This window comes from Pangasianodon hypophthalmus, chromosome 4, assembly GCF_027358585.1.
Source record: "Pangasianodon hypophthalmus isolate fPanHyp1 chromosome 4, fPanHyp1.pri, whole genome shotgun sequence".
Taxonomy (NCBI): Eukaryota; Metazoa; Chordata; class Actinopteri; order Siluriformes; family Pangasiidae; genus Pangasianodon; species Pangasianodon hypophthalmus.
Genome location: NC_069713.1, coordinates 3,928,022 through 3,953,096, shown reverse-complemented (window position 1 = coordinate 3,953,096; position 25,075 = coordinate 3,928,022). Strand labels below are relative to the sequence as shown.

Sequence of the window (25,075 nt, the reverse complement as noted above, 5' to 3'; positions counted from 1 at the left end):
TCTCTAGGAGTCGTATTCAGACTTGACTTAAGCGTCCGTAGTAACTACAGACGTGAGCGCTATTCAGAAGTCACGTGAGAGACACACATGGGGGCGGAGTTTCAATTGAAAACAGAGGCGTGTCTCAGTTACTTGAGCTGAACGCATTTGTCTTGCTTGATATCGACCCCAGTGTTTGTTTGATGTCACACTGGAATTTATGTTTTTGCTGTAAATGCACTCAAAGCTCTAAGGAATGTCGTTCAAGACCATAAATATGACTCTGTTAATTAATTAATTAATTAATTAACCATATCAGCCGTTTAAAGTGCACAGAGATCAGAGGAAATCTTAATCAGAGACACTGCTTATCTTGAGGAATGAATATTTTATTGATAAAATTATGAGTGAGCTGTAAGAATAGCAGATGAGTGCTTGGTCAGCTTATCCTTCAAACCGTGGGCGTGTTTTCTTTACTGGCTCGACGTTATTAATATGGCGGCTGGAAAAAAAAACGGCTAATTAAAAGCGTTACAAAATGGCCGACATCCTGTACACAAATTACAATTTCATATTCAATGACCTTGCGTTGTTTCATTGTTATAAAAATATAACAATCAGTGAGGTTAGAAGAAAATAAGGGACACTTACGAGCCAATCAGAACGGAGTGTTTACTATGACCTTTGTATAAAAACATTATATTGCGATACAAAATACTGGCGAGATGAATTTTGCTTCTCCGAGGAGTTCCGCGATATTTCCGTTTCATATTAATCATGAGCTCCACCTCTTCTTACACACTAGGTGGCAGCAGCAGAGGTTGTAGCGAACAGAGCAGGAAGTTTGCGAGTGGGAACTTAACTTTCACGACGCACGTTTACTTAATAGTCCAGGAAGTTAAATTAATCAGAAGGAAGCGTTATGGCACACGTGTCAAACACAACGCCCTCAGCCTTGTTTCATTCCGTCTGCGTGAACTCGGGGGAAAAAAAAATACTGATATACACTACTGCTCAACTTTACACACTACCCAGAATTCACAGCAAATCCGTAGCGTAGCAACGGTACTGAAGGTAGCTGCTGTAATCTGCCATGCAAAAGTCTTAGGCATGTGCAAAGAAATGCTGTAGGGCAAACATGCCTTCAGAAATAATGAAATTTAATGTTTCTACATTGAAATAAATTTACTATAAAGAGCAGTAAACAGTAACAAATGAAATAAAGTCAGTATTTAATGTGACGATCCTTCACTTTAAATAAATAAACCAGTATCTGAGGTGCAGTGTGTGCAGTTTTATAAGGAAATGAGCTGGAAGTGTTACTGAGCATCTTGCAGAAGCAGCCACAGTTCTTCTGGAGACTTTGACTGTCGACTCGCTTCTTATTTCTGCAGCGAAACCCAGCAGCCTTCATTCTGTTTTTATCTGAAAAGTGTCTCTTATGGAATCTGCTGCTTTCTTTACTGACATACAAACATTTTTCTGTAGCATTTCATTTTGTTTCTGGAAAACTAATGTTTGGAATCTAAAATGTTTTTGTACTGAATCAATAATGTAGAAGTCAGAAAATAAAAATCTGTAACAAAGTTTGTACTGTACATGCACTCTGGTTTCTACCGCAGCTGGATTGATCTTGCTCTGAATCGCAGGTTAAAATAAACGCCTGTGTGCTGCGCTTGATGTAAGTCACACTCACGTCTAAAACCATTCAGAAGCACGTGGTGTGTTTTGCTGGCGGTGGCGTAACTAGAAACTAATTCGGCAGGGATGAGGAAATATTCAAAATAAAATCAGGATTGTTTTTCTCACCTGTACAGGTAAATGAGTTAGTGCGACGCGCTCGTGCATTTCAGGTGGATGTCACACGGCAGCAGGAGCGCTGATGACACGAATTCGTTATTTAATCATTTAAGGCACAATCTGCCGTCGAACTCTTTCATATTAATAACATTATACACATTTCTGAGAGTGAAAAGGATTAAAATAATGTTAATAAATGGAGAAAATGACACTTTATAGTATAAATCCTGATCTGCTTTTCGTTTGATTTGTCATCTTTACAAAATAAACGTATTAAAATGTGATATTTTATTTGTGTCGGTGTCTCGTGAAGCCAGTATCAGGACACGTATCGCGTCGTGGCTTTAGTGCATCGTCTCATGCCTAATAAAAATCTTTAATCTTATTGAAGAAAGGCAGGTGTGACTGCACACGTTAGTCATTACATTCACGACCAAAACCCTAGGACTGTTTCCAGGAAGTGACTTTATTTATTTATTTATTTATTTATTTAAATAAAAGTGTCCACTTGTATTAGTGAAGGATGATGAGATCTTGAGAAGCGCTCTCGCACTGATCAATCCTGTTAAAATGGTCTCACGTCACACACTTCTCTCTAATTCCAGGTGAACGAAGCAAACAGGATTTCTCAATCAGACTCTGGTTCATATTGGATTTTTAATCCGTGTCCGTTTACTGGTTCTGATCATCTCTAGGTGCTTCCTGGCGGAGATGAGCTCGACGGTCGACTCGGAGGCCATCGACAGCATCGACGGACTCGCATCCATCACACACGTTCTGGCCATCGTGAGGAAAAGTGAGTGTGTACGAGTGACGTGTGCTGATCTCACACACACACACACACACACGTTTCATATCATTATATTATTGTAATAAGTTCATCGACACTCTCTGACCAATCAGAATCCAGAATTCAGCCGATTTGCATTTGTTTTTTACGAGTTTGTTGTGACTTTTGTGCAGCGGAAAAGTTCAGCGCTGATCTAAAGGCAATCAGTGTGTCGGTGCACAGACAGATCCTGCAGCAGTACGGCGTCACAGCAGACGAGTCGGCACACAGGTAACACACACACACACACACACACACACGCTTCTCTGACTTTCCTGTACACGCCATAAAAACACTTACAAATCACTTTATCACAAATATATTCATGATTCATGAAAATGTCACAATGTGTGTGTTGTGTTGTAATCCAGAATATTTCTCCGTTTTCTTGTATTATTCTTTCTTTCTCTCTTTCTCTCTTGTTCAGAATTTTCTATGAGAACGCAGTGGGGACGCTGAACGAGCTCCTGATGCCGTGAATCTGCGGATCGTCTTTATAAAAACCTGGCAAGGGATCATGCTTTTGCAATGCTTTTCCCTTTCTTTTTTTTTTTTTTTTTTTTTTTTAAACTTTTTTATATAAATGAAATTTGTCTTTCTTACCAGTCATTTAATCTTCTTTCCACTGTGTCTTCATTATACAGCACTTATATATCAATGAAAAAAGTGTGGGCTCTAATCACAATAACAACAACAATTATCTGTTTCACTGGAGATGCATTTTGCTGAAATTGTGCTTAAAAAATAAATAAATTAATTAATTAATTAAATTGTGTATCTTTAATGAATGAATTGTAGGCTGATATTAAGTGTAGTGTGGTACTAATGATAACATTGACATCTCAAAGAATTGTTATTAATTCTCTTTATGGATTTACGGGGTTTTTACGGATTTACGGCTTAGCTGTAACTTTTACGACTTTTGCCTGTTGCTACGGCGATGCCACAGACACCTGATAAAGCAAATGGACAAAACAGCGCAAATAAAATTCACCGAAATGCAATTCACTGAAAAAGGAAAGGACACGGGATGTGCATTTAATTTCACTTCGTACTTTCACTTTCGCTTTATCTGGGTGACCTCTGACCTGTGAATTCATGAGCCTCTGTCATGTGAGCCAATAGAAAACGAGTGGGCGGGACCAATCAGAGCCAGAGATCGTGAAAGATAAAATGACATGCCCCTTCATGTTTCAGGTCTAGGACAAACACCACACTGCATGTCTCACACTGAGACTTTAGGCATTCACTTCCCTACTCCCTATAAGTGCACTACGTAGGGTGCAAAATGGCTTCTACACCCTGTGTAGAGCACTAGATGTTCAATAAGGAGCCATTCAAGATTCAGACCCCTACATAAGTGCAACATAATGTCTCCTGCACCATCTACAGGGCACTAGGTGTCAAAAACAGAGCCATCTGGGCTTCGGATTCCTATATAAGTGCAAAATAATGGCTTCTACACCATATGTAGGGCACTAGCTGTCTAAAACAGAGGCACTGGGACTCAGACCCCTATATAAGTGCAAAACAATGTCTCCTGCACCCTATATAGGGCACTAGCTGTCTAAAACAGAGCCATTCAGGCTTCAGATTCCTATATAAGTGCACAATAATTTCTCCTTCAACTTATATAGGGCACTAGCTGTCTAAAACAGAGCCACTGGGACTCACACCCCTATATAAGTACAAAGTAATGTCTCCTGCACCCTATATAGGGCACTAGCTGTCTCAAATAGTGCCATCTGGGCTTCGGATTCCTATATAAGTGCGCAATAATGGCTCCTACACCATATGTAGGGCACAAGGTTGTCTAAAAGTGAGCCATTGGGATTCAGACCCCTATATAGGTGCAAAATAATGTCTCCTACACCTTATATAGGGCACTAGCTGTCTAAAACAGCCATTCGGGCTTCTGATTCCTATATAAGTGCACAATAATGTCTCTTGCACCCTATATAGTGCACTAGGTGTCAAAAACAGAGCCATTCAGGCTTCAGATTCCTATATAAGGGCAAAATAATGTCTCCTTCACCTTATATAGTGAAGTGAAGTGACGTGTGGCCAAGTGTGGTGACCCATACTCAGAATTTGTGCTCTGCATTTAACCCATCCAAGTGCGCACACACACACACACACACACACACACACACACACACACACAGCAGTGGGCAGCCTTTTTTTTGCTGCGGCGCCCGGGGAGCAGTTGGGGGTTCGGTGCCTTGCTCAAGGGTCTCACCTCAGTCGTGGTATTGAGGGTGGAAGAGAGCGCTGGTCCGACTCTCTAACCATGAGGCCACGACTGCTCCGTTAGGGATTAGGGCACTAGCTGTCAAATACAGAGCCATTCGGGCTTCTGATTCCTACAAAATAATGGCTTCTGCACCCTATATAGGGCACTAGCTATCTAAAATAGAGCCATTGTGATTCAGACCCCTATGTAAGTGCACTACAAAGGGTGTAAAATGGTTTCTATACCCTATGTAGGACACTAGATATCCAGTAAGGAGCCATTTGGGATTTAATTCCCTAGTTTTATTTGAATAATTGGCTTTTCACCCTATCTAGTGCACTAGATGCTGAATACAGAGCCTTTAGGGATTCAGATCCCTAATGTAATGGCATTTACAGAAAACTGATGAAGCTGTATTATTATTATTATTATTATTATTATTATTATTATTATAAAGTCTTATAGATCAGTGATGCAGTGTGTAATTTTTTTTTTCATTTAATTTCTGTTTTATAGCTTGATTTTTTTTTTTATTTCTAAAACCAGGAAGAAATATAAGGAGTATAACCACAAAAGATTAAAGTGTTTTGCACAATTTAAATGTGTTTGTTTTTCATTATGTGTAGATAAAACTGATTTTTCTTCGTATGCTGATGAGAAAAAAGGAACAGAATAGATTGAAAAATATTTAAAATAACGACTGGGTTTAATCAGCTCAGCTCCAGCAGGCGCAGAGTGATCTGTGTGTAGGAACGAAATATTTAATCACAGCAGTGACACGTTTATAGTTACGCTCACGAGAATCAAACATAAAGTGTCGAATTCTGTTAGCAAAGCTTCAGACTTCTGCGAAAGACTGAGGAGAAATGTATAATATAAATATTTTTATTATTATGATTACTATTCCAGGGAAAACCATGCGTAAGATTCCATCTTCCACTTATTCCACTCCGAATATGTCATTTTGAAACCACTAATATCTTTATATTTCATTATAATTCAATTATGAATAAATAGAAAAACTTAGAATGTTTAACGTGTCCTTCAGTCCAAAATAACACCACACGCGTCTTCATCCTCTACAGAAACGTTCAAGGATTTATGAATATGCATCAATATGCAAATAAGAAATGCATCATCCTGTCTCCCCTCATATCTCTCACATTAGTTCAGTTAGATACACGGCTAATAAACTTCCTCACACGTGTGTAAAATCTAATGTTAGAGGTAAATAAATCGGGACGCATCACTCCAACTCCAGCACTGATTATTTTCCTGTAACCGCAGTAACACTACCTGCGGAACTGGCTGTGAAAGCCAACCGTTTTGATAACATGATGATAACAACATTGTAAAACAATGAGAAATTGTTAACTGTGTGTGTGTGTGTGTGTGTGTGTGTGTGTGTTTCTGAGCTAGGATGTATTCTTTGGAATAGAAAAACTAAAATATGTATAACATATTAAAATGAAGCTTTTTTAAAAAAGAAAAGTATGTATGTATGTGTGTTTGTTTGTTTGTTTGTTTGTTTGTTTTCCAAACCCAACTAAGATTTTTTTTTTTTGGAGTATTTACAATAGAAAAGGTACACATAAGTAAAACAAAGAAAAAGAAAACAAAAGAAAACAAAAGAAATAAATAGTTTATGTAAATAAATTATAATTTAACATCAATCATTTATTTACAGAAACAATTTATTTCTTTGTTTTTTTTTTTTTGTGTGTGTTTGTTTTCCAAACTGTAGCCGTGATTTATTCTTTTCTGTAACATATTATAACTCTTTCTTTCTTTCTTTCCTTCTTTCTTTCTTTTTTCTTTCTTTCTGTCTTTATTTATTTATGTATTTATTTACTAGCTTATTCACTTATAAACCCTAGCCATGATTTATTGTTTTGTATCATACTCAATAAAACTCTTTCTTTCTTTCTTTCTTTCTTTCTTTCTTTATTTATTTACTAGCTTATTTACTTACAAACTCTAGCCATGGTTTATTCTGTTTTGTAACATATTCAATAAAACTCTTTTATTTTATGTAAGTAAATCTCATTGATATAAATCTTATTAATAGGAATATAATTATTTCTTTGTACTTTTCTTTAAAAAAAAAAATAAAATCTTATTTTGTCATAAACACAAAAATAAATCCAACGAGCCCAAATGAGAAACTGTAATATCTCAGTGTGTGTGTATATATATATATATATATATATATGTATATGTAGTGGTGAGGGTGTGTTGGGCGAGTGACGTCACCAGGCGGGGAGAGAGAAGGGGCGTGGCTCCGCTGGTGGTCGCTGTCCGTGGTTCTGAACCCGCGCGCGCTGACGGGAGAGAGAGAGAGAGAGAGAGAGAGAGAGAGTTCAGCATCTCTGTCCTTTTTATTAAATCTGTTTCTTCCTCTTCATCCTGTCGGTGTGTTAGGCTCCTCTCTCTCTCTCTCTGTCTCTGTGTGTGTGTGTGTGTGTGAGTGTGTGAGTGAGTGTGTGTGAGTGAGTGTGTGTGTGTGTGTCTCCGGTACCGGGACGCGGCGGCGCGGTCGGTGGAGCAGGATGGAGTCCCCGGCTCGGGTCACTGCGCTCCGGCTTCCGCTGCTGCTGCTGCTGCTGCTGCTGCTCCTCCGCCTGAGCGCCGCGAGCCGCAAACACGGTCAGTTCCTGCTCACACCACTTCCTTTATTCAGCGGAAACACACACACACACGGGATACAGGGCTCGAGGGGGTTAAACACACCGCGCATGCATGCATGCTGCATGTGTGTGTGTGTGCGCGTGCGTGTGTGTGTGTGTGTGTGTGTGCTGTGTTTGCGCTCGTGCATGGTGATGCTCAGTGTGTTCAGTGCTCAAAAGTGCATTTTCACCCCGATGCATTAACGCAGAATCTCTGATTTCATCCTAAATTATAATGTGTGTGGAAATGAAACGTGCTGCTTAGTTTGTTGTCAAGGTTTTAACAAACAAACAAACAAACAAACAAACAAACAAACAGAACTGGAGCTTAATTTAATTAACAGGCTGTTTACTGCACCTCATTTCCGTCTGTCCCAAACCACACCTCATCCACTCCACAGTGCAGTCTGTAGTCCAACAAATGGAGAACATCAAGTGCACTTCGAAAGAAAGTTAGTGTCCTGAAGATTTACAGTGTAAATTAAAAAGATTTAAGGTGCGTAATTAGACTGTAGATAATTTACCTTTTAGAGTAAAGGTACGAAAAGGTGTCGGCTTGACATTAGTGGTAAGGAAAGGTACAGTTTAGTAGCTTTTATTCAGACAGCGTAGCTTATACATAACGCCAAAGCGCTTTGTCACACCAAGTGCCAATGAATAGAGAAAATTATTATAGTACGTATTTAAATATTATTCTTACTGCGTGTTGGGAAAGTGGGTGGAGACTCAGTGGCTCAGTGGTTACACTGCTGTCTCGCACCTCCGGGGCTGGGGGTTTGATTCCCACCTCGTCCCTGTGTGTGGAGTTTGCATCTTCTCCTGCGCTTTGGGGTTTCCTCTGGGTTCTCCGGTTTCCTCCCCCATTCCAGAGACATGCTCTGTGGGCTGACTGGCATTTCCAAATTGTCTGTAGTGTGTGAATGTGTGTGTGTGTGTGTGTGTGATTGTGTCCAGTGATGGGTTGGCACCTCGTCCGGGGTGTCTCTCGCCTCATGCCCCGAGGCCCCTCGTGACCCTGTGAAGGATAAGTGGCACAGATGGATGGATGGAAGGATGTTTGGAAAGTGTGTGCGGAATTCAAGTTTCAGTTCAATGGCTGCCAAAAAAAAAGTTTAAGAACCCCTGATATAGAGGATGCAGAATACCCATAATGCACCTCGATGTTTGTACGAGTGCCAGTAAAGCGTTCTTTAGAAGAACCGTGTTTTTCCCTGAAGAAAGAAAAAAGCATTTCCTAAAGTCATGGTTCTTAACGTGGGAAAAGCAAACTTTGTAATCAGAGTGATATTTGTTATATTCATTTGTAAAACAATTCAACTTTTCTTTAAATCTTTACATCGAGCACTAGTGTGTGATCCTGTCACTACGCCATAAAATGAAACATTTTATTTAACAATTTAAATGAAGAAATTCTCTATAACCAGCCTGGCTCGCTCTGTAGATTAGCTTTATCACTGTCAGTGACGCAGATGAAATAAAGACGGCTGAGGACGTTGTTTGTCTTCGCCGTAGATTTGTTTTAAAGTGAGACGTCATGTCATGTACAGGTGAACGTCCCAAACACACACACACACACACACACACACACACACACACACACACACACGCTCTTGCAGTGAAATATTTACGATTCAACAAATCACTCTGTCCTCCATGTTTGTAGCCCAACTTGCAATCTGATTGGTCAGGAGGTAAAAACACACCTGATGTCACTCTGCACTTTTCTGAAAACCTTTCTGGAAACTCCGCTGTGACACAAACGCCAGCGGCAGAATGTAAAAAAACATGGACACGCACTCTCCATTCGTTGTGCAGCAGCTTTGTGTAGGGTTGTGTGTGAAATGTGTGCTGGTGGATGAGAAAAAAAAACACACAGACTAACATGTGACTGTGTTTAATTCAATTCTGGGACGTTTGGAATATTTTCCTTACTTTATGATAGAAGTGTGAGACTGATGAATGTGTGTGTGTGTGTGTGTGTGTGTGTGTCCTGCCGACATTAGTGTAGTGTGAAGATGATGCATAATGTTTTACACACCTTCTGTTACAGTCTCTGGACTTCTGACTCATGTTGATGTGCGATGTGTGTTATTTCCACGTCTATGATGCCGTGTGAAAAGCAAACAGTTTAATTTAAGATATTTTCAGTAACTGCGCTGTTGAATTCTGCACTCTGATTGGTCAGAAGGTGTTGATTAGTTTCCTAGAACAGCGGCTCTGACAGTAGTGCAGGTTTATATTAACGAGCTCATTCTGATACGTTATCGTTGCTATAGTAACAGCTCATTCACAGTGGAAAAAAAAAAAAACGTGTAATCGTTGATATGGTGCCGGTTTATTTATTTAACATTCGTGGAAGGAGTCTCCAGTGTCAGCGCTTTGTAACAGTCGGAGGTAAAGCCGTAACTGTTTTCCGGCACCTTCACCTACGTGAGAATAAGAACTAATTTGTTTCACAAATATTAAATGTAACTATAAACAGATAAAAAAATGTATGACGTTGTTCTTTAATAAATAAAAAATTGTAATGGTTAACAAATTGCTGTGAGGTAAGAGGAATAAACAGTTAGAGTCGTGCTGGTACTGTAAACGAATCATCTTCAGGGTAGAAACTGTGACTCTGCTTCATCACAACACCTCGTTGTTGATTAATTTTCTGTAACAGCATGACATGGAGTGGTTTATCCCTTTGATATAAAGGGTTGTATCTTTCTAAAGGACTTTCCTGATATGTAGAACTTTTAATGGTTTCTTCAGAAGAACAGATTATGGATCCCTTCTGGGAACCTTTTATTGCTAATTGACTGTTTGAGCTATATTTGTGTATAGGACACTCATAGCAAAAAGGGTTCTAGCTTCATAAATTGATTTTATTTGAAAGCTTTTCTGATGCACTGGTCTTCATCGAATGTCTCGGGGTTTCCTCAGAGAAAATACTTGCTTAAATGGAAACCTTTTATTCCTTGTATGGATGTATTATTACTAATCGGCTGTATTAGCTATATTAGGTTGTACAACAGACGGTATTATTGTGTTTAGCAGGTGATGTAGTAATATTAACTCCAGCAGGAAGGTGAAATGCGCCAGATTCCCGCTGGCTGTATGAGTGTTTCCTCTACACGCATCATTCACTTCATTATAAGACCCTCCATGAGCTCGCTACACAACCAGGTTTGGAAAATTATAGTCTGTAAGATGTGGCAGTTGAGGAAAAAAAGAGAGATTTCTGCTAAACCAAACCTCTGAACATTGGGCTGAGGGACTGAAAGAAAAAAACACTAGGATTGATATCCTGAGTAGCGAAACAGAAAAGCGTTCACCCTGTCATGAGCTCGAATCCTAATGATGCCAAAGCCATCGTGGCTGGGAGTCTAAGGAGCAAAATTGGTCATGTGGTCTGAGTGGGAGGAGCTCTCTTTCCCCTGTCAATCACAGTGACACTAGCCGATCATGGGGATCTGTGAGCTCATGTATGTGGAAGAGGGCAGATAGCGCTTTCCTCCGAGTGTGTTACGCTGCTCCGTTTGAAAAGATGCAGCTGGTTGGTTGGCTTTCAGAGTTGATATTTTCAGGAATTGGGTGTGTACTGTATGTTCAGTCCGTTCTCTCAGCCAATGACAGACTGCTCTGATACATACAACCCGCCCCTTTATGACTGCTTTCACATTTGGTGTTTTTTTTCTCATCCTATGGGATGCTGGTGTATTTTTTTTTTTACACAGAGTGAGAGAGTCAGGTTGTTAAAGAAAGCAGCTAAAGGTTTTAGAGAAGTTTTCACACTTCAGTCCACACCCAGGACTCATTTGGGGCGGGGCTCATAATCGCAGGTTTGCTTTCACATAAACACTCAACACTCAAGCAGCAGAGAACCAGCATTTTGGATGCAGAGCATGTGGTCATGCAGGAATATCTGTAAACGAGGCAGCATTCTCGTATAAGAAGATTTGTAGCCTCGCAGGCCGGTGCGTGATCTCAGTGCAAACACTGGCACCACAAAGCTGAGCTAATTACAGAGCTCCAGTTTTCTGAAAGCCTGGTTTTATATATCAATAAGGCATTCTGCCGGCTCTGCTGATGACTCTATCCCCACCATCACAGCCCCTGAAACAGGAAGTAATGTACCAAGTTGAGCCAATCATGTTACTTGGCGTGGAGCTCTGAGAGTGATTAGTTTGTGCTGCAGTTTGGATGAAGTGAGCCCCGGACCATGGTTCAGCTCTCAGGTTTAAAAACAGCATTCACACTTCAGCAGACATACTGAACTCTCAGGAGGAGTCTGTAAAAAAAAAAAAAAAACACAGGTCTGAAAACGACCTAAAGATCAGCTCTCACACGGATCTGTGACATCAAATCAAATGCTTGCTTGCTTTCCAGAAACATCCGAATGCATCGGCGTCGCAATGAGCGAACAGAAGCCTCGAGATGCCGTTGATTCGGCAGAACGCTGTGATGGAGGCGTGTTTAGGGGGATCTCACGGGACAATCTGTGCTTGGCACCGAGCTGAAGTTGGTTCTGTTTGGCTGGAATGAGCGAATTTAATCAGAGAGCGAGAGAGACACGGCGACACGCTGCCAGGCCATCTGTACGACGAGATACTCAGCCATTCTCTCTCTCTCTCTCACTCTCTCTCGCTCTCTTTCTATCTCACTTTCTCTCCTCTCATACGTTCACATTATCCTTTTGTAGCGTTTACCTCAAAGCGAGATGTGTTTATTTGTTGAGTGGCGCGTGAAAGTGCACCTGGAGAGTGCTAGAAATGAGAAGAGTGAGCATAAAGGACAACGGGTTTGTGTCCTAAACGTGATACTTGTGTATTCTTCACAGTTCTGAAGTATCTGTATCTGTACAAGTATCTGAATTTCCTTCATTTTTTCCAGAATTTTAAAGGTGCAGTAGTTGATTATTTTGTTATTTCTTACTAGCACAAATAACCTGCAGAATGAGTAGAACATTCTGATGAACTAAATAACGGTTTCAGCCACAAGTGCATTATGTGGCTGAGAAATCCCGTTTGGAAACGGCCTGCTTGTGTGTGTTTACACGGGCCTCTTTTTATGGACACGCCCCCAAAATTCAGTCTGTTCAGAATGAAAAAAATAGGGCAGAAACCAGATACTTTTACAATGAGCAGAAAACAATGAAAGACAAGAAACACAGTGAAACCAAAATAAACACTGGCGGTGTTTTCCAAGATGGAGTACTTTATAACTGGTGAAGCTGATGAAACTAGACACCGAATTAGCGACGTTTGCTCCTGGAAGGGTCTGTAAATGCAATCTTTATAAAGCTTTGAATTGTCTGAATGGCTGGCTTTCCATAACAAATCAAACAGATACGTTTTTATCACTTAACGTAAAAGCAATGCTTTAGACGAACCACCTTCATAGACATGGAAGCCAGCTTAATATAACATCAAACTTTGTCCGCAAAACATACTGTAACCCGATTCGCTGTTTTGAGATGTTTGCTATATCAAGTATTTGAGTCACCTATCAAGCAACGTTAGCATAGTAATAGCTAGGCATTTGTGCTTTTATCATCTACTGTTTATCTAAATAAGGAAGTAAGGCAATGCAGTCAATTAATAAACTGCCTACCTCGTCAGTTGGAAGTGATCATGTGATTGTCTTGCTGATGCTAACTCTAACTGCACTCCTCTGGCCTTCATACATCCTGGAGGTGGAGCTTTATAAACATGAGCGGGCTTAAAGAGTAAAAAAAAAAAAAAACGTTTCAATGTTGTTGAACTTCACCTACTGTACTTAACCTCTTGGGAATGTGTGTATGTAGTTTTCTCACCTTTGCTAACACTCTCCACAAAAAAGTCAGTTTTTATGCTACTGTACCTTAGCTACTGATCATGTGATCTCTCGCTAACTTTATGTTCTGAATGTTGCATTTATAAACCGACTCAAGTCTAACAGCTCTTTTCACTGTTAAAACTGACCTATAATCATACATAGTGCATTATGGGTAATACATGTGGTCCCTCAGATGACGCCAGTAGAACTACGATCAGGAATTTTCTCTTTTTTAAAGAGAAGCTTAACCAAACACGGATCCTGAAGTGCTGTGAGTAACGAACAGCAGATGGATGTTCAGTACATCATACATTATAATTCCACTGCAGTCTATAGCAACCATGTGGCTGATGATGTATTATATTCTCTCCTCTTTCTTTACTTCTATCTATCTTACATTTACATTTACTGCATCTGGCAGACCCCCTTATCCAGCATTACTTAGAGTTATCTCATTTATACAACCGAGCAACCAACCTTCTGATCAGTAGTCCAACATCTTAACCACTGAGCTACCTTTGCCATCCCAGATATCTGGACATTGCTTTGTAGTCTCGGGGGTGTGGCGGTTAACGGAGGTACAAAATTAGAGGCGAACAGTGAGTCAGTGGAAGTTCATTCCACCACCTGGGTGCTAGGACAGAGAAGAACCTTGATTCACACATTCCCTGTGTTTTAAGAGATTTGAGTTGAGTTGTTCTTGTTGTTTGTTTGGCTCTGATGGCTCTGATGGAGCATGATGCATACCACGGTGTGATCTTTCTCTCTAACTAACCCCAAAAACATAAAAAGTCACAGCCTATGCAAGTCAAGTGGGTTTTTTCTTTACTCCCAGTGCTACTAAAGAAAAAAAATACATACAAGTAGTATTTACAAGTATACATACAAGTAAACCAGGCGAATATGTTCAAAGGGGCAAAGACAATTTCAGAGTCTAAATTCTATAGTCCAAAAACAGGCAAAAAACTAATCTGACAAAAAAAAAAACCCAAATGGATGCACAAAGTGAGTAGAAAAGATGTCGTTCCATCCACATTGGCAGACTCTTAAATAAGGTCTCAAACTGATGAGGTGACACCTAAAGAAGACCCAAGGAGCCAGAAAACATGGACTGGAGGAACCGGAGTGACCCCTAAAGAAGACCCACGGAGACAGAAAACATGGACTGGATGGACTGGAGTGACCCCTAAAGAAGACCCACGGAGACAGAAAACATGGACTGGATGGACTGGAGTGACCCCTAAAGAAGATCCAGGGAGCCAGAAAACATGGACTGGAGTGACCCCTAAAGAAAACCTGGGGAACCAGAAAACATGGACTGGATGAACTGGATTGACACCTAAAGAAGACCCAAGGAGCCCGAAAACATGGACTGGATAAACTGGAGTGACCCCTAAAGAAGACCCAAGGAGCCAGAAAACATGGACTGGATGTACCGGAGTGACTTCCTGGGACACAAAGCTAACACAAACACATCCAAAAGTACTGAGCATAACATTGTAACCTGAAGCGGGAAGCTACAGGAAGCCAGTGGAGGGAACACAGCAATGGGAGAAGTTTGGGAGGTTGAGAACAAGACATGCAGCTGTATTCTGGATCAGTTGCAGGAGTCTCGTGATGTGCAGAGGCAGGCCTCCCATCAGAGAGTTCCAGAAGTCCACCATTGAGATGACAAGGGACTGAACAAGCACCTGAGTGGCCTCTGTGGAGAGGAAAGTCCAAATCCTCCTGATGTTCTAAAATACAAAAATAGATGGCAGAGTCAAGATAACAATATAAACAGAGAATGATACCTGGGTGTCCAGAAGTTTAGTGTGTTGTCAGATTTTGACGTGGGGATTTGTGTGCTGCAGGGATTCAATTTTATCTTCCAGACATGCTGAGAGAGATAGAGAGAGAGAGAGAGAGAGAGAGAGACAAAGAGGATCAGTTATTTGTCATCCTGATATCCGTATATAAAGTATTACTTCACCAAGAGAGTAGGGCTAGAGGGAAAATAGAAAAAGACTAAGCACTGAGCTTTGTGGGGCTTCTGCTAGTCTTGCATTCATACCAGCAAGCAATGAAGCATTTATATTCACTTATTTTGGCTGATGATTTTATCCAAAGCATCTTATAACTGAGGCAGGATACAACTGAGCAGTTGAAAGTTTAGGGTCTTACTTACGTTAGGACCCAAACATGGTAGCTTGGTGGTGCTGGAATCTGAACTCACAACCTCCTGATCTGTAGCACAAAGCCTTAAACACTCAGCCACCACTTCCTGCAAAGCATCAGGAGAACGTTCATTTCTATGTATGTCTGCAACGTGGTGCTGCGATTTGAGTGACAAAGCAACCGTGCGACATGTGACATGTGAGTAGAGATTTTCTGAATTCTCTGTAAATGAAGTACTGGCTCAACTGATTCCTCAGAGCAGTTCTACAGCCCAAGTAAACACAGGTTTTCATCTTATTCTGTCATATACATCCTCTCATTAGATGTGTATAAAGACACTACAAAGAAAAGTAAGGCTTGGAAGGAAGTAGCAGACATCATCAGTGTCTCTGGTGAATGTACGCAGCTAACTACCAAAGCTAGTATGTAGCCTAGCACGTAATATGTAAATTAAACTTCAATAAATTGTCAACAGAAGTGGTGTGTACAAATTGTATAGAGGGGTGTAGGCTGTAAATATTGGTTGCTACAGTTTCTGGGCAATGCACGCCCACAGCGGCCATTACATCACAAACTACAAGCGAATTGAATGACTTGTCATGTGAACGCAGGGAAATGGATGTTATGGTCTGTCATATCATACTTCATGATATTAAATGTTAATGTGTGGTGCTGTCTGTTATTGGACATTATGTTCAGTGGCGCGATAATTAGACATTATCGAGTAAATTACAATGGATTTGATGAAAATGTTGAAGCAACCCAAATTGATTGAAATGCTGTACACTGAGGTCACAGTCTTATTATTTCCTTCTGAATCATTATCATTATCACCCTCTTCTCATTTCCTGAATCGGTTTATGAGCCACTCGGGTACTTTTCTGAAACCGGATAAACATCAGACTGAATGTTAGTCACACTTCATGATAGTAATACGCTCTCAGTGATTCTCAATAAAATCCTCATTGTTAAAGTCCTCACTATGGGTGTGTGTTGCGGAACTTTATGTAAGCCTTAATAAGCGCCAGTGTTGCATCTACTAAATGAGCGTCTTATTGCAGACTAATTCTCCAGCATCATCTGCTGCTGGTCTCATGTATTTCTGTATGTGTGTGGGAGAGAGAGCGAGAGAGAGAGAGAGAGCGTGGGAGTAGTCGCTCGTTTCCTGTCAACTCTGTCTAGGCTATAAATACATCTCATAGAGGAAGTGAGCAGCCTTGTTGAGAAACTAATAACTTTCTCTCTCGCTTTCTTTCACTGTATCTTCATCTCTGTCATTTCTGTCCGCCCCATGTTTTCTTTTCCTCTACATCCGTCTTTCCTCCTTTCTCTGTGTATCTCTCTAATCAGTTCACTTCAGTATTTGAGCTAGATTATGATAATTATGTATAAACCACCCTACATTCTCCCGAGCTCAGTTCTTTTTGTTGCTGTTGATTTGTTAAAGGAACATTTTGGCCAAAAATAAAATGTATACAGTTTTCTACTTACCCCAAATGTAATCAATTGGTGAGAATGTGCTCTGTCATCTAATAACATGAAAAAAAAAACATCATGTATGTGAATACTGGAGCTTTATAGAAGCAGCCATCTTGGAGAACAGGAATCACTTTCGTCCTTTTCCTCAAGAAGGTGGAACTGGTCCAAAAAACTGGAATTGATCATAATGAAGGTCTCAAGTCAGGTTCCCCTTATTAGCATTGCTAACCTACTCTACATTAGCTAATCACTCACTGCTCTTTTTGCTACGTTGTCGCTACAGGCTTGTGCTGTGTAGTTTTACGCACCGCACGCTTAGCCAAACTGACCTCTTATCTCTTCCCCGCTGTCTCAGATATCCTCCAGGATTCCTAGTCATTTGGAATGGGAACTGGCAAGAAGGTTACAGGGAAAGAAGGCTGGAAGTGTTTAGTGCCATATACTGTGGTATATGTCAGTACCTGACTTGAATGGAAGGTCTTCAGGTATTCAGTTTTAAACCAGGTTCACATGTGAGCTGGGGTTCAGGTGTTTTTTCAGGGGTTCAGGTGTTATCGATATCCAGGGTTCAGTTGTTATCCATAAACAGGTGTCAGCTGTTATCCAGGGTTCAGGTGTTATCCACATCCAGGGTACAGGTGTTATTCAGGGTTCAGGTGTTATCCACATCCAGGGTACAGGTGTTATTCAGGGTTCAGGTGTTATCCACATCCAGGGTTCAGCTGTTATCCATACCCAGGTTCAGGTGTTATCCATGTCCAGGGTTCAGGTGTTATCCATGTCCAGGGTTCAGCTGTTATCCATACCCAGGTTCAGGTGTTATCCATGTCCAGGGTTCAGGTGTTATCCACATCCAGGGTTCAGGTGTTATCCATGGTTCAGGTGTTATCCAGGGTTCAGGTGTTATCCAGTATTCAGATGTTATCCATATACAGGGTTCAGGTGTTATCCATGTCCAGGGTTCAGCTGTTATCCATACCCAGGTACAGGTGTTATTCAGGGTTCAGGTGTTATCCATGTCCAGGGTTCAGCTGTTATCCATACCCAGGTACAGGTGTTATTCAGGGTTCAGGTATTATCCATGTCCAGGGTTCAGGTGTTATCCATGTCCAGGGTTCAGGTGTTATCCAGGGTTCAGGTGTTATCCATGTCCAGGGTTCAGGTGTTATCCACATCCAGGGTTCAGGTGTTATCCACATCCAGGGTTCAGGTGTTATCCAGGGTTCAGGTGTTATCCAGGGTTCAGGTGTTATTCATGTCCAGGGTTCAGCTGTTATCCATACCCAGGTACAGGTGTTATTCAGGGTTCAGGTATTATCCATGTCCAGGGTTCAGGTGTTATCCACATCCAGGGTTCAGGTGTTATCCAGGGTTCAGGTGTTATCCAGTGTTCAGATGTTATCCATATACAGGGTTCAGCTGTTATCCATGCCCAGGTACAGGTATTATTCAGGGTTCAGGTGTTATCCAGTGTTCAGGTGTTATCCAGTGTTCAGGTGTTATCCATGTCCGGGGTTCAGCTGTTATCCAGGGTTCAGGTATTATCCAGTGTTCAGGTGTTATCCATGTCCGGGGTTCAGGTGTTATCCAGTGTTCAGGTGTTATCCAGTGTTCAGGTGTTATCCATGTCCGGGGTTCAGCTGTTATCCAGGGTTCAGGTATTATCCAGTGTTCAGGTGTTATCCATGTCCGGGGTTCAGGTGTTATCCAGTGTTCAGGTGTTATCCAGTGTTCAGGTGTTATCCATGTCCGGGGTTCAGCTGTTATCCAGGGTTCAGGTATTATCCAGTGTTCAGGTGTTATCCATGTCCGGGGTTCAGCTGTTATACAGGGTTCAGGTGTTATCCACATCCAGGGTCCAGATGTTATCCCTATGCAGTATCCAGCTGTTATCCCTATCCAGGTTCCAGATGTTATCCTTATTCAGAGTCCTGGGTCCAGGTGATATCCAAATTATTTTCAAGAATAGTTACACCCAAGATATGTACTTTCTCATGCTAATGAGCAAATCGCACTGAAATAAACACACGCTAATGCTAAAGGCTAAAGTCAATTTCTCATAATACACTTCAACTGGTCACTCTAACCGGTCTTTGTTTCCCACTCGGAGACACCCTGTATCCAGTTCAGCACTCCTGAGGCCTGGAACCAGTGGATTTATTTTCAGTTCTCGGGTGTGTAACTGGCCGTGGTGTGAAAAAGACATTAACGCTCCGTCATCCTTCAAAGTCATGCCGTGTTGCATAATTCATACTTCATAATTCGCCCTCTATTTCACAGCTCTCACGGCCCAGAGCACGTTTCTATATTAGAACTATGTGTGTGTGTGTGTGTGTGTGATTGTGTGTGTGTGTTCAACTATGAGGACCTGAATGTAATACTGAGCAACAGCCTCTCTGAAGTGTAGGTGTACGCCATGTTTTATTTTTAATGCAGATGACTCTTGAATGGTACTCAATACAAGTGGTGTGTGTGTGTGTGTGTGTGTGTGTTCAGATCTGAGGTTCTGACTCTGAGACTGAAGTGTGTTCAAGAGCTGTAGGCTCTCTGAAGTGTGTGTATGTGAACTTTTTAAAATACACATGACACATGACAGTCAATAAAATGTGGTGGGGGTGTGTGTGTGTGTGTGTGTGTGTGTGTGTGTTTTGAGGTCCTCAGGCTGTAACAATACAACATGTTTGATTATGCCACATATTTAAATGAAGTGACATAATCAAACATCTGTAGCCTGTGTGAGACTGCACACTGTGTGTGTGTGTGTGTGTGTGTACAGAATGGAAATATAAATTCTTAAACCCCTGAAACTCTCACGAGCCTTCAGTAAACCAAAACTCACATTCCTCACTGGCGTAACTTCATACCTTTATGATTTTCACTGTAATTATTGATAATGTCCTTACATATGTCCTAAAGTTCTGGCAGTATTTACGCAGGGAAAGTTAGGCGTATTCAGAGCTGGGTTACGCACCTGCATTAAACCAGAAACCTGTATTTAATGTTTAACATTTCCAGAGAATTCTTCTACTGTGTGGTGTTGTAGAAAAACACTTTCTGCTCTGATTTTTCAGATAGCAGCTGTTTAAGGTCATATCTTCCTGTAGCCAGACAGGAAGTGACGAATTCTGGACAGGAATTTAACCCTATTGGGAAAATGACATCATTAACTATTTATGCACTTTTTTAAAATAATGTTTTCATTCTGGAACAATTTAAAGTGATTGCGTTCGTGTTTTTGATTGCAGTTTTCACTTTTTATTCCCTGTAACATTGGACATGCAGTAGATTTCCTTTAAAAGTTTTTTTTTTTTAAATAAAAAGGAATATTTTATCATCTCAGTGAAAGTGTCTAAAACTTTGACTTTGACTTTAAATGAGTATTAATGTTTTAGAAATAGCTTTATAATTGTCCTATTCTGTAGAAGAAGAACTATTATTAGCACAGAGTTAGGTCAGGTGTAACTTTGTCAGTTGTTTTAATCAGCAACGAGCTACAGTGGTGATACTCACTCCGCACATGCTCAGTAGCATCCTCGACCCGCCTGCAAAGGAACAACAAGTTAATCACAGCTCTGAAGAATTTATCGTTAACGTTACAAGCCAGAGATTGAGGTATGAAAGCAGTTTTCCTGATCTGGAGAATCAGCTTTTGAATTACAATGTTCATTTCCTGCTCAAGTGACATCAAAACGAGCTACTTGTTTATGTTCACTGCCTAGTAGTTAGCATGAGGGATTGTTGACAAGGCTAGGCTGTTGAGCTAGAATGTCAGGTTTCAACAACTGACCCACTTGACAGTACCGGGCCAGCTGTAGCAGTATAACCAGTAATGTGTTTAAGATATTTAAAAAAAACATAAGAGATTCCACTTATGTGCAAAATTGTTTTTATGTTTTACGTGCACAAGGACGAAACTCAAAAACCCGAGCATTTCAGCACAACGTTTACGCAGCCACGTAAGAAAATGTTTTAGTAAAGACAATGATTTCATCTTGTGCAAACATTGATAAAATAATGTGCAAAAAATATACTTGTATTTATACAGTATATCTCCCACTAAAGTAAATAACAAAATAAAACAAATAAAATATGAAAAATTTTACAGCTGACCCCATGTGAAAACAGCCTTCGTACACTTTAGAGCACTAAATGCTGTTAAATAGGATGTAAACCCAGACAGGAAGTGAAGTAGTGAGAGTAGAGAACATTGGAGAAGCTGCAGTGTTGGATTTCTCAGAGGAACTCACTAAAGCCAATCATCTGGGTTTGTTGCTTTTCTCAGTTTTAGCTAATTTATTTTTTAATTAAAATAAAAATCTCCTGTCGCTCGAATAACGTCTCGTGTCACAAACTTACACAGGAAGTGAACAGTCGCTTGTTTACAGCAGCTGCGAGTGTTTATGGTGAAGAAAATACGGTAATTTGGATCAGAAAAAACACACAGGGAGAACGTTTAGTGCTCTCGCCTTGACTCTGATGCGTCTAATTTCCCTTTAACTACCAAATATGACTTTTAACATCATTTAAAGAGTGCTGTGTGTGTGTGTGTGTGTGTGTGTGTTAAGGCTGTGTGTTAGTGCCCTTTTCTCTGTACATGTTGATCTCAATGGACAAACACACACACACACACATTCACGCTGTTCTTTTAGAGTTCACATCTGCTCGGCTGTATAATTAGGAGTCGCATTGCAAAGAGACTAGTGTGTGTGTGTGTGTGTGTGTGTGTGCTGAATTAATATGCAGGTGCGGGAACATCATGAATATGCTGATGGAGGCAGTGTGTGACACACACACAGATTAGCATTGGGAAGCTATACATGAATCTCTAAAGACAGTGTGCATGTTGTATTGTGTGTGTGTATGTGCATGTGTGTGTGTGTGTGTGTGTGTGTGTGTGTAGGTGACAAGTTGCTCGGAGTCGCATGTAGTTTGTCACTTGTGGGCGTGGCTTCTAAAGCTAATATGACAGAATAAAATGAAACCATGGTTATAAGTTTTTCTTCCATTTTTGTGCATCAAACAGTGAATAGGAACCAACTGCAGGTAGGAACTAAAGTTGTGAGCGGGGAACTGAAGAAACGTCGCACCTCACACGCCATAGGATTGGTCCGAGACTGAAGGAATCATTCAAGACAGTTGTTGGATTTGTTGCTTTGCTGCATCATACCTAATTTGCATAGAATTGTTAAAATGTTAAGTTAATAGTTGCTTGTCAACAATAAATCGCAGCTCCTCGTCATGTACGTAGAAGATGAACAGCTGTCTGTCGCTTCTTAGTGTGAGTGCAGTGTTAGAGCAACTGTTGCTGTCAGAAATTGATCATACGCATCATTACAGTAAAGAATTACAAACACATTTCTGCATTATTTACCCTGGCTGCAGTAGCAAGTACATTTATAATGCCAAAAGTATGTGCACCCCTGACCATTACACCCATATGTGGTTCTTCCCTAAACTGTTGCCACAAAGTCAGAAGCACACAATTGTATAGAATGTCTCTGTATGCTGTAACATTACAGTTTCCCTTCAGTGGAACTAAGAGGCTCAAACCTGTTCCAGCATGACAATGCCCCTGTGCACAAAGCGAGCTCCAGGAAGACATGGTGTGTGAAGGTTGGAGTGGAAGAACTCGAGTGTCCTGCACAGAGCCCTGACCTCAACCCCACTGAACACCTTTGGGATGAACTGGAACACCGACTGCAGCCCAGACCTCCTCGACATCCCAACATCAGCGCCTGATCACACTAATGCTCTTGTAGCTGAATGAACACGAATCCCCACAGCCACGCTCCAACATCTAGTGGAAAGCTTCCCAGAAGAGTGGAGCTTATTATAACAGCAAACAGGGGAATAAATCTGGAATGAGATGTTCAACAAACATGTGGGTGTGATGGTCAGGGGTGCACACACTTTTGGCCATATAGTATATGTGAATGTTTGCTGGGACTCCACCCACATCCACCACTCAGTCAGGGTTATCAGGATCGTGGTTCATGAAAGCAGAGTAGTGAGGCTAGCGATGGGTTTGTAGCAGGCGATGATAAAAAAAAAGTACTGCAGATACTGTTAGAAATTAGAAATGCGTGCGCACCACGGTGAAAAGACCAAGAAAAAGAAGAAAGACTCCCCGTTTCGATGCCCTCATTTTTTGGGCTTGTTTCAAGGTGTTGAGATGTCGTTGGACTGGAAATTTTGCTGAGACCTGGCAACCCTGCTCCCAGCTTCAGTTCTCATCAAAAGAAGATCAACAATGACAGAAAAACATCTCCATCACCTTCCCTCACTTTTACACAGAAAAAGTGAGAGAATCCTCACAGACAGATCAGAGGGAAAGAATGTCATCTCTACTGTCTGTTTCAACAACAGCAAAAAGAGTTTATTGTATTGAGCTATAGCATAAATAGCAATATTCTCTCATACACAGGGGATAAAGTGGGTGGGGACATGGGGTGGAGGCGGAGCTACAACCACTTAATGTTTATGTAACTTTTATGTAACCATAAATCAGTTATTCTGTTTGATTTGTGGTTAATTTAATGAGATTTTAGTAGTAGAGAACAAACATTTGTTAAATATGGTGTGTGTGTGTGTGTTTGTGTGTGTGTGTGTATGTGTTTGTGTATCAGAAGGAAGCTGACCTCTACCAGCATCCGCTAACAGCTTACAGCAAACTCTGGCTGTTTGCCACACTCACTCCCAGCAGACGCACACTGTGTGTGACACACACACACACACACACTCCCAGCAGACGCACACTGTGTGTGACACACACACACACACACACGCACACACTTACTCCCAGCAGAAGCACACTGTGTGTGTGTGTGTGTGTGTGTGTGTGTGTTTATGGAGAGTCTATCTGTATTATCCATCATCTCCAATAGCCTGTGTCTGTTGTGAAGAGCCTCAAAGTGTTTTATTGTGAAGGAAGCGTGGCATTTGTATGTGTCATTCTAAGTGAAGGAGGCGTGGCCTGTGTGTGTGTCAGTCTCAGCGAAGGAGGCGTGGCCTTTGTGTGTGTCATTCTAAATGAAAGAGGCGTGGCCTCTGTGTGTGTCAGTCTCAGTGAAGGAGGCGTGGCCTCTGTGTGTCAGTCTCAGTGAAGGAGGCGTGGCCTCTGTGTGTTAGTCTCAGTGAAGAAGGCGTGGCCTCTGTGTGTGTCAGTCTCAGTAAAGGAGGCGTGGCCTCTGTGTTTGTCAGTCTCAGTGAAGGAGGCGTGGCCTCTGTGTGTCAGTCTCAGTGAAGGAGGCGTGGCCTCTGTGTGTTAGTCTCAGTGAAGAAGGCGTGGCCTCTGTGTGTGTCAGTCTCAGTGAAGGAGGCGTGGCCTCTGTGTTTGTCAGTCTCAGTGAAGGAGGCGTGGCCTCTGTGTGTCAGTCTCAGTGAAGGAGGCGTGGCCTCTGTGTGTGTCAGTATCAACAAAGGAGGTGTGGCCTCTGTGTGTGTCAGTCTCAGTGAAGGAGGCGTGGCCTCTGTGTGTCAGTCTCAGTGAAGGAGGCGTGGCCTGTATGAAATCAGTGTTGCTATATTTTGATGCTGTGTGCTTTAGGATCTTTTCAGCATCTGACTGTTGCATATGTTTTTTTTTTTTTTTAACTGAATCAAGCGCTTTTTCAGCCAGTTTGCCAGATATGTTAAACACTTTTACAAAGTCAGCAAAAGAAAATATAAATGATCGTGTGCAGGTTTCAGATTATACTGAAACTCCTGAGACTCCTTGGCATCGAGAGGCTGGAATCACATTATGTCACTTGCTGCAGTTAGATACAAAAGCTCTCCTAAATTCTGTAATGTACAGAGCATCTGAAAAGCCAGGAGCCAATGGGAATAAAACTACACATCCTTCATTTTGGATTTATTATTCACAGCATATTCTCCACATGCTCACCCTTACGCTCTATGCATTTTCTCAGCCAGTGTATCATGTTTTTGGGGATTTTGCTCAACTACTCAGATTGAAATATTCCCACTGGCTCGTCGGTTTTCAGATGCCCTGTAGATATACTACATATTAATGTAGTGTTTAGTCTGTTATCACCAGTTGTTTTCTTTAATATTTTAATGAGTGTTTGTTATTACGCTGCACTCATGCTAAATTTTCTCCAGAAAAAGTGTTCGCTGTGACAATAATGC

The 25,075-nt window shown here is 41.2% G+C and overlaps 2 protein-coding genes across 2 annotated transcripts in view; both read left to right on the top strand.

The window, feature by feature from the left end:
• Nucleotides 1-4,244, top strand: part of ncapg2 (non-SMC condensin II complex, subunit G2) — a 29,191-nt gene extending 24,947 nt beyond the window's left edge. The window contains exons 25-27 of the mRNA XM_053233317.1: nucleotides 2,475-2,575; nucleotides 2,743-2,839; nucleotides 3,036-4,244. Coding sequence (XP_053089292.1) covers nucleotides 2,475-2,575; nucleotides 2,743-2,839; nucleotides 3,036-3,087 — 250 coding nt within the window. The 3' untranslated portion in view covers nucleotides 3,088-4,244. The remainder of the gene's footprint in view (nucleotides 1-2,474; nucleotides 2,576-2,742; nucleotides 2,840-3,035) is intronic.
• Nucleotides 4,245-7,139: 2,895 nt separating this feature from the next.
• Nucleotides 7,140-25,075, top strand: part of ptprn2 (protein tyrosine phosphatase receptor type N2) — a 235,150-nt gene continuing 217,214 nt past the window's right edge. Inside the window, exon 1 of the mRNA XM_053233318.1 lies at nucleotides 7,140-7,487. Coding sequence (XP_053089293.1) covers nucleotides 7,391-7,487 — 97 coding nt within the window. The 5' untranslated portion in view covers nucleotides 7,140-7,390. The remainder of the gene's footprint in view (nucleotides 7,488-25,075) is intronic.